Here is an 8,072-nt window from a genome sequence, read left to right as displayed (position 1 = left end):
CTCAAAAGCCTGCTTGATACTTCCCTTCTTGCATAATCCATCAATCAAAGACGTAAAGTTTATCAAGTTTGGCTTAAACCCTAAATCAATCATCTTACGAAAATACCAAATCGCTCTATTAACTAAACCATTCTCACACAGAGCAGTGAGGATCAAAGTACAAGTAGCGTTATCAGGAATAAAACCTCTTTGGATCATCCCACTTAACCACCTATCAGCTTCCTGAATCTTACCATCTCTAAAACAACCAATAACCATAATCTTAAAAGAACTAGAATCCGGACACACTCCTCTCACAGACATTTCGTCGAACACGTTCTCTGCATACTCCATCAAACCCGACTCAATCGCAATCTCAAGAACACAATTCAGAGTTATAGCACTAGGTGTTAACCCCTGATTCTGCATATCCATAACCATACCAACAGCCTCGTTCAATCTCCCAATCTCCGAGAAATTTCTAAGCATACATCGCATTACCTCATGAGCTTTCTGCAAATTCCCATTAGCAAGCAAAGAATCAGCGGTTACGAGATACAATCTCATGAAATGTCGAAACTTTTCGAAACCCACTGCCCAGTAGAAGAAACAAAGCGCCACCATTGAACCAGCTTCGCTCGCGAGTGAAGCCACCACAGTGATGGCTTGCTCGTGGGTAAGAGAATTAGCATCGAATTCGAGATTGACGCGGTGTGGGGATGATGATATGACATGGTTTTGACGAAGATAGGAGTTATAGACCAATGAACAGACAGATTTAACGAGAGATTGAGAAGGTGACGATGATGGAGAAGAAGGAAGAAGAGACATATCATTGGATTCGTTGTCGGAAGAGATCAATCTGAAGAAGAGAAGAGAGCAGAGAGAATTGGGTATCTCAGAAGGTCTAAGAAGGAATCGATTCGATTTAGCGAGAAGAGACGCCATTGAAGCTTTAATGGCTCGTCCAGAGAGAGATTTAAAGTCTTGCAAAAATCTTCTCTTTACATAAAAAAAAAAAATACTCCCTCCAATTTTAAATATAAAATGTTTTAGAAATTTTTTTTTGTTTTATAATATATAATTTTTTTAAGTTTTTATACAATTTTTAGATTAGTTTAATATTTTATATTATGTAATATTGTTTTTAATTGGTTGAACTTGTTAAAATAAAGATTTTTTTAATCTGGATGACTTAGTTAAAACAACGGAAGGAATATAGTTTTTATAATACATCGGAGCAACGGACACAACTACGGTCAAGAAGCTTAGAGACAAGGCTCTCTGGTTCAGGTATCAGAGATGAAGTTGCGCTGTTCCAAAAATGGAACGTTAATGACTCATTGATGATCTTCTTGAACAATTCGTCTTGCTGCGATTTCTCATCTTCTGTGGTAGGATATGTAAAATAGCTGCTCCACCAAAAACCAAAAAAGTTAGAAGCTTCCTTAAACAAAGATGGACCAAAGGGTCTTTAGAGAGGTAGAGAGGTTTTACTTCGTTATCTGTTGTGGGCTGATTGGGAAGAATACAGAGGAAGGTCGAATGTTAAGCTTCCCGTTTAGAAACCGTTTAGATACTCGAGTCAAGAGATCAGCTCCGTTGCATCGCAAACACTTATCGTCATAAGTTAAGTAGTATTCGTTCAAGCATTCAAGTAAGAACGGGCTGCAAAGAGAAGGTAGCAGTTAAATCATAAGGCAGAAACATTGGAGGGTTACTAAGACAGAACTGATGTTTCTAATGTGGCAAAGGATTGATGTGTGTTTATGAACCTTTTCTTTTCGAATGACATGACTGCACCGTTTAGCGAATCACCCGCTGCCTGATCTTCCAAGCCGAGAGTGTTTCTCAGGGATGACAATGAACCCAATACTATCACATCAGAATCGAGATAAACCCCACCATATCTGCATATATGTGCAAAATCACTAAGTGATAAGAGAATGCTCAATCATTCAATAAAAGATTAGAGAGTGATCAAGCTATACTTGTAAAGAGCGGCGAGCCGAACAAGTTCACTGTAGTGAGTAGGATAAAACTTTGTTTTTCTCCAATCAAACCATATAGAAGCAAATACGTGAGTAGGAGTATCCTGCAGCAACTCATCGAGGTTCGGCATTGCAACAGCAACTTTATAACTGCAAAAGAAAAACAAAGAAACAAATCAATGAAACTATAACTAAATGGAGGAGAGGAGTAAGCAGGCAGCATTCTGTGTTACTCACTAACCCGTCTTTCACAAAACTGTTTCGGAAGAAATCAAGCTCAACGGTCTCTGAGAAAACAACAACACAAGCATCTCGATGCTGAGAAAGTAAGCTCTCAAGCCCTCTTTGATGCCTAACGCTAAACATCCAACCAGGTGAATTCCACACCATAAACACTCTCATAGAGCACTTCTCCTTTCTAAAAAACGAATCCATAAAATCCGAAAACAACAAACTCAGTTCTATACCAGGATAATATCCCCATTTTGTTCCATCTGCATACATATGTTCTGTAACCTCATCAAGCTTTCCCTCAGATTCCACTATACTCTGTTCCTTAGTCTCTTCCTTCTTCTTATCATTATCATCTAATGTCTTACGCTCACCTCTCTTAATCTCACCAACACTACTCTCCAACCTAATCCTTTCTCTACTCTCTCTAACTCCATCTTTTGGTTCATTCTTCTCTGAAACAACAATACTCAATGGCTTCTTAGCCATAAAAGGGTTTCTTTTAATCTGATTCAACCTCCACTTCTGCACAACCTTATCCCCTCTAGTCAATCCAGTGATCCCAACACCATCAGGATCCTGCAACATTGGATTATTCAAAGGATTCAACGTCTCTATATTGGACTTAAACATCCTATCTCTCCTCAAGAAATCACCTTTCTTATCAAACCAATCTCCCCAACCTTCTCTCAACGGCGACACCTTCTTCCCTGATTTCAACAACAACGCATCTTCAACACTCGAAACCTCAACGATCTTCCTACGAATCGATTCGTCTAAAGGAACATCATCAGATCCAAACGCAGCTCTAGTCTTATCTCCTGAATTATCCGAATCAATACTAAAACCTGAGTAATCGTAATCCCATTCATCGATCGATCGTTTATTGGAAGATCTTCTGATCACTCCGTTAACGTGATCAAAGTAAAACCCAGAAGATGAAGACGACGACGACGACGAAGAAGAAGAAGAAGAAGAAGAAGAAGAAGAAGAAGAGCCCTTGTTCCGATTAAGATCCACTTCTTGCTCTTGCTCCGCGTCCTGATTCTCATCTTCCTCATTCGAAACGCCGTCGTCTTCGATCGCGTCGTCGTGCTCGTCGATTCTATCCTCTGTTGACGTAGTAGATCCTCTTCCTCCTCCGGCGGTGGTTTCAACGACGTCGGAATCTGAAACGAGAATAGATTCCGGGAACAGAACAGCGTCTTCGCCGGAGCCGGAGCGGAGGTGATTCGGCGACTGAGACGAGAAGAGTGAGAGACGAGTGTAGAGAAGTGAGACGGAAGCGAGAAGAAGAACGGCAGACATAACGGCGCAAGCTTGTGCGCCGTGACGGGAACGTGAACGCCGTGATCTCAACATCTTCCCTAAAATCTCCTCCGCCGGAATCTAAACCGGCGTTCCCGTTTAGAAAGAGAAAATGTTTAACCCTCTCTTTATTTTACATTTTCCGACATACTTTTTGTGTCCAAATATATAAAGTGAACCGTAATTCCAAATTTTAACCGTGGTAGATTCAACTTTTTAACTTTTAATTTTGTTGTTGTTCCTCTTGTTTGGGACACATACATTTGAAAACTACAGTATTTGATACATTGAAAGGTTTACGAATCTGACGACACTTTACAAATTTGAAAACACATTTGTTCAATTGAAGGGATTGTACTCATTTCTTATATGGCAGAGGTTGTTTGATATCCTAAATTATCAATGGATTTGAATCAAATTTGAGCATTTAAGGGTGTATCTTAAATCATTTTGCCTTCTTAGTTTATTTGTGCTAATGTGAAACGTTAAATATTTATATTTATATATATATATATATATATATATATATATATATATATTCTAAAAATTATAAAAAAATAAAAATTAGTTTTGTTTTTTTTTGTTTTTTATAGTTTGTTTAACTTCGTGTATACCCGAATTACCTGAACCCGACCAAAAAGTATAAAAAAACACGAACAGATTCTATATGTCTAAACCTAAAAACTCGCGCGGAGCTCGGTAAATCACAAGAAATTTGATTTTATTGTATAGTAAGATGGGGAATATTTGAGAACTTTTTTATTCATAGGACAATATATCCTTCAGTTACATGGAATCAAAGTAATCAAGGTACTTAACATTAAAGTAATTTGCTCTAGTTAAGAACATCACATACATGTGGAGTATATATGTCCAATTAAGCTTTGCAATTGTAATCACAAAAGCAAAGAACTTTGTTTTTGCTACAACTTGCAAATCCAGTCTTGAATAGTCGAAAGCACTCATTTATGCATGATTCAAGATCGCATGGGTGGCGAAGCGGAAAGGCCGAAGTACATGTTTTTAGCTTTGCACTTGAAAAGGCCAAGAAGCCTAAAACAAAAATAAATTGTGTTAATACTTACAATTTCAAAGTAATATATGAAGTAATTGATATAGCATATGCTATCGCATTTTTTACCACGTAAATAAAGAAACCGAAAATCTTAATAACTAAATTAATATTAATAACTAAATTAATATTAATAACTAAATTAATATTAATAACTAAATTAATATTATGTTACCAAAATAAAAAATTTGGTATTAATGCAATTAAAATTGTTCAGTTTACTAGACACATCAGCTAAAAACCAAATTTAAATTTTTGTAACATAATGTTCTGTAACAAGGCATATACGAAATTTTACCTGTCAGAACAAACATGCAGATGAACATGTACGAATACAGTAGTTTTGCCATGACTTCTGTTCCAATTAGAAGATTACGTTAGTCCACCAATTGTTTTTGTTTGGAGACTCCTTTGATATTGAAAGATGAGATATATAGATTATAGAGAAAGGATGTCTTTATATATCGTTATATAAGTGATAAGGATGTGAGAAACATAGAAAATAACTCCTTTTGGGCAACATATAAAACTATTGCGAAAAGAATCAAAATAGTTTAGTTGGCAAAAAACTATTTCCACAATAATTCATATGAAGGATGACAACTATGGTGAAACAAAAATTAGATTCCTAAAAAAGTGCACTATATGCAATATTTGGTACATATGGTCAACATATAATCTTTTATATACTTATTTAAGCAATATTGTTAAAGTTTAATCCTACTATCATGTGGCATATCACAAACAATACTATTACATCTTAGTTCATTTAATAACTAATATATTAGTTTATAAAATAATAAAATAATATTTTCAAAATTATTTAATAAAATTATTTAATATATTCTATTTATTGTTTCAGAAATTTTAGAAAACAATAACAAACTATTTAAAACAATTATAAACTTAATTTTATTTATAAAACTAAGACTAAATATTTGAATATCTAAATTATTTTATAATGACATATATATTTAAATCGTTTAATAATCACTTAAACAATCTTACAAGATGTGTTTAATCATATTTACACACAGTCAACTTGACTTGTTACTGAGTCAACTTGACTTATTACTGAGTCAACTTGACTTGTTACTGACTAATTCTTAATCTAACTCAAAACCCTTAATAACACTAAGAGCTTATTCCATTGTTCTAAAAGTTTTCTCAGACTGCCAAACAATATGTTTGCACTAGAACCTTAATATATAGGTGACCCTCCTATTACATGGATTGTATTTGTAACCTACTTTCCATATCCCACGAGAATTGTAAATTTTCCTTATAGATATGATCTTATCATGTGCTTTAATCAAGAGACCTCCTCTCGTCCAATACAATAAAGCCACATCACTTAGTATTCGTTGCTGCTTTTCTCCCGCAAACACATCTTACTGAGTCATACATACCAACCTTGCAGTATCCAATGTCTTCATACTTTCAATTACAAATAATAATTTCAAGTTTTGATATTTATTCAAGTAGCAAGGATTTAATTATGAAATTAAATCTTACAAATTAAAATGATTTTATCAAATGTACTCCGAATTAATAGTAGGGGATGTACTATAGTAGTATGTTTTACACAATAAAACTGTGGGGCAATAACATTGTGTTTCCATCAATAAAAGACGGGATAAAAACTAATAAATGGACATAGAGATAGGAGGACTATTTGGTAGTATTTTTTTTTAAAAAACAGTGATATCCAAGGTCATTTGCTAATTTGAGGTGGAAGATATGGATAGTTTCCAAATTCAAGGGTAATAGTTGAGACGGAGGCTAATCTTAATTGGGACTGCTTTCATAAGCCATCTCAAAGATGATTTGAGATTTAGAGAGGGAAGACAGATAAACAATTCATCATAAGAAAAACATTTGTATCATAAGTTTTTCTTTTTCATAAAAAACACTAACAAATATGTACTTATGATACAAATGTACTTAAGAAAAACAATTGTGATCATTTGACATTAATTAGTGTTGTTTTTCTTATGATCAATCAGTACATATCAGAAACATTCATAAACCCTTAGGCCTTAGTTCTAGTAAGAATCTAAACCGACTTAGCAAAGCCAATTCTCACAGTTGGTAGTTTCCCGTAGTCATACACCGTATGAAAGGCTCGTATGAAAGGCATCCCAAGTATCCTACGCAACCAAACCACAATCAGTCAAAAGATTTTTATTTGTTTAAAACCAAAAATTTCGATTTAAAAAAAAAAACTTACCAGAAATTATTCTTGTATCCCTTGAATCTACTTGTGCAGACATTTTCTGTAACCTTACGTATATACTGAGAAACCATAGTAAAGAAATCAGAGAAAAGAAACTAAACGGAGGAAAAGAAAATATCGATTCAAATTCAATCAACATACATCAAGTGGACTGACTGAGTAACCCCTTCCTTCTATTGTAAAGGAAACATCAGGCAGCTTCTCATAATTTGAGCAATTTGGTGCTGCATCGATTCTCCGATTAATGTCCTTGATCATATCCTGTAATTAAATTACGTCAACAGAATTAACAAATATTGATCGTGAGACAATTAATAATAAAAAAAACTCTTTCAAAATTAGGTTTTTTTTGTTGTTTTACCGGTGGACCAAGAATGTTTGTAGTGCCCGAGTCAACAAACACATGGCAGCCTGTAGAGCATTTATTTGTGTCTATGGTTCCGACGAATATGTTGTTCATTTTGAAGAAGTGTCCAACCTCGTCCACAGTGACATAAACGTGCTCTCCCGTATAATGAGCTGGGTTTGTGCCTCCGAACATTATCTCTCCTCCTGCTCCAGCGTCATTAGACCTCCCATACCATATGGAGAAAATTTTCTTTTCAATCTTGTCTTGTTGCATCATCGAATCCCAGACAGGAGTAGTTTCTGTCGTAGAAATTTGAAGACTCCCAAGTCCCAATATACCATCAAAGGATGAGTTTCGAAGTGGGTCACCTTCCGGAGAAGAACGAGCCTCTGTAAAGTACTGATCAGCTATTGTAATTCCACCAACATCGACACTGTCAATGCTTAAAAAGCCTGTGAGAGAACCTGTCCCGTACTCCAGGGTTACATTTGTTCCTAGTATACAATATACACAAATATGTTAGATCAATGGATTTTACACTATAATATATGGTTTAATGGTTATATATATAAACAAACTAGAAAGCAGATTTGAGAATGTACCATTTGGTTTGTAAGTACTTGATTTTTGCGACTTGTAAAGATTGTGAGGCTTCTTGCCCTGCCAATTTCCAGATGGTACCCAAAGATCGCTGCTTCCGGTATCAAACACGACTGTGAAACGTTGCCCCGGTGTACCAATTGTTATTTCTCCGTAATAGATATCTCCGTGAGAAGTCTTCATCCCCACTCCGTGTTTGTTGAATGAAGTATTACCCATCGTCAAACCGATTCTGACTATCCCTTCCACTGAAAAATTAAAGAGAGTTAGGTATAAAAAAGTGTATCAACAAAATGGAATATAGTA

The 8,072-nt window shown here is 35.3% G+C and overlaps 4 protein-coding genes across 7 annotated transcripts in view; all 4 read right to left on the bottom strand.

Annotated features, from left to right (window-relative positions):
* LOC104718328 (pentatricopeptide repeat-containing protein At4g19890-like) overlaps window positions 1–968 on the bottom strand; it is a 3,265-nt gene extending 2,297 nt beyond the window's left edge. The window contains exon 1 of one of the 3 annotated variants that reach the window (XM_010436053.2): window positions 10–968. In XM_010436053.2, coding sequence (XP_010434355.1) covers window positions 10–927 — 918 coding nt within the window. In that variant the 5' untranslated portion in view covers window positions 928–968. The remainder of the gene's footprint in view (window positions 1–9) is intronic. The other 2 variants (XM_010436054.2, XM_010436052.2) reach the window with 2 other exon arrangements.
* Window positions 1,135–3,647, bottom strand: LOC104718325 (uncharacterized protein At4g19900-like). The gene is made up of 5 exons (XM_010436050.1): window positions 2,212–3,647; window positions 1,971–2,120; window positions 1,755–1,889; window positions 1,477–1,647; window positions 1,135–1,391 (listed from the first exon to the last, which is right to left on the bottom strand). Exons 1-5 carry the CDS (start codon window positions 3,561–3,563, stop codon window positions 1,205–1,207), a joined length of 1,995 nt encoding a protein of 664 aa, XP_010434352.1. The 5' UTR covers window positions 3,564–3,647; the 3' UTR covers window positions 1,135–1,204.
* LOC109127000 (defensin-like protein 164) lies at window positions 4,334–4,989 on the bottom strand. The gene is made up of 2 exons (XM_019231048.1): window positions 4,880–4,989; window positions 4,334–4,562 (listed from the first exon to the last, which is right to left on the bottom strand). The coding sequence occupies exons 1-2, from the start codon at window positions 4,929–4,931 to the stop codon at window positions 4,387–4,389; spliced, it is 228 nt and encodes a 75-aa protein (XP_019086593.1). The 5' UTR covers window positions 4,932–4,989; the 3' UTR covers window positions 4,334–4,386.
* LOC104718323 (aspartic proteinase oryzasin-1-like) overlaps window positions 6,428–8,072 on the bottom strand; it is a 2,222-nt gene continuing 577 nt past the window's right edge. Inside the window, exons 1-5 of one of the 2 annotated variants that reach the window (XM_010436048.2) lie at window positions 7,769–8,065; window positions 7,179–7,660; window positions 6,959–7,078; window positions 6,812–6,876; window positions 6,428–6,731 (exon numbers count right to left, since the gene is read on the bottom strand). In XM_010436048.2, the coding sequence (XP_010434350.1) occupies window positions 6,638–6,731; window positions 6,812–6,876; window positions 6,959–7,078; window positions 7,179–7,660; window positions 7,769–7,985 (978 nt within the window). In that variant the 5' untranslated portion in view covers window positions 7,986–8,065 and the 3' untranslated portion in view covers window positions 6,428–6,637. Of the gene's footprint in view, window positions 6,732–6,811; window positions 6,877–6,958; window positions 7,079–7,178; window positions 7,661–7,768; window positions 8,066–8,072 lie in introns of those variants that run through there. The other variant, XM_010436047.2, reaches the window with a different exon arrangement.

The sequence above is a fragment of the Camelina sativa genome, chromosome 10 (assembly GCF_000633955.1).
Source record: "Camelina sativa cultivar DH55 chromosome 10, Cs, whole genome shotgun sequence".
Classification (NCBI taxonomy): Eukaryota; Viridiplantae; Streptophyta; class Magnoliopsida; order Brassicales; family Brassicaceae; genus Camelina; species Camelina sativa.
Note: the sequence above shows the minus strand (reverse complement) of the source record. Positions and strands in the feature narration are given on the sequence as shown.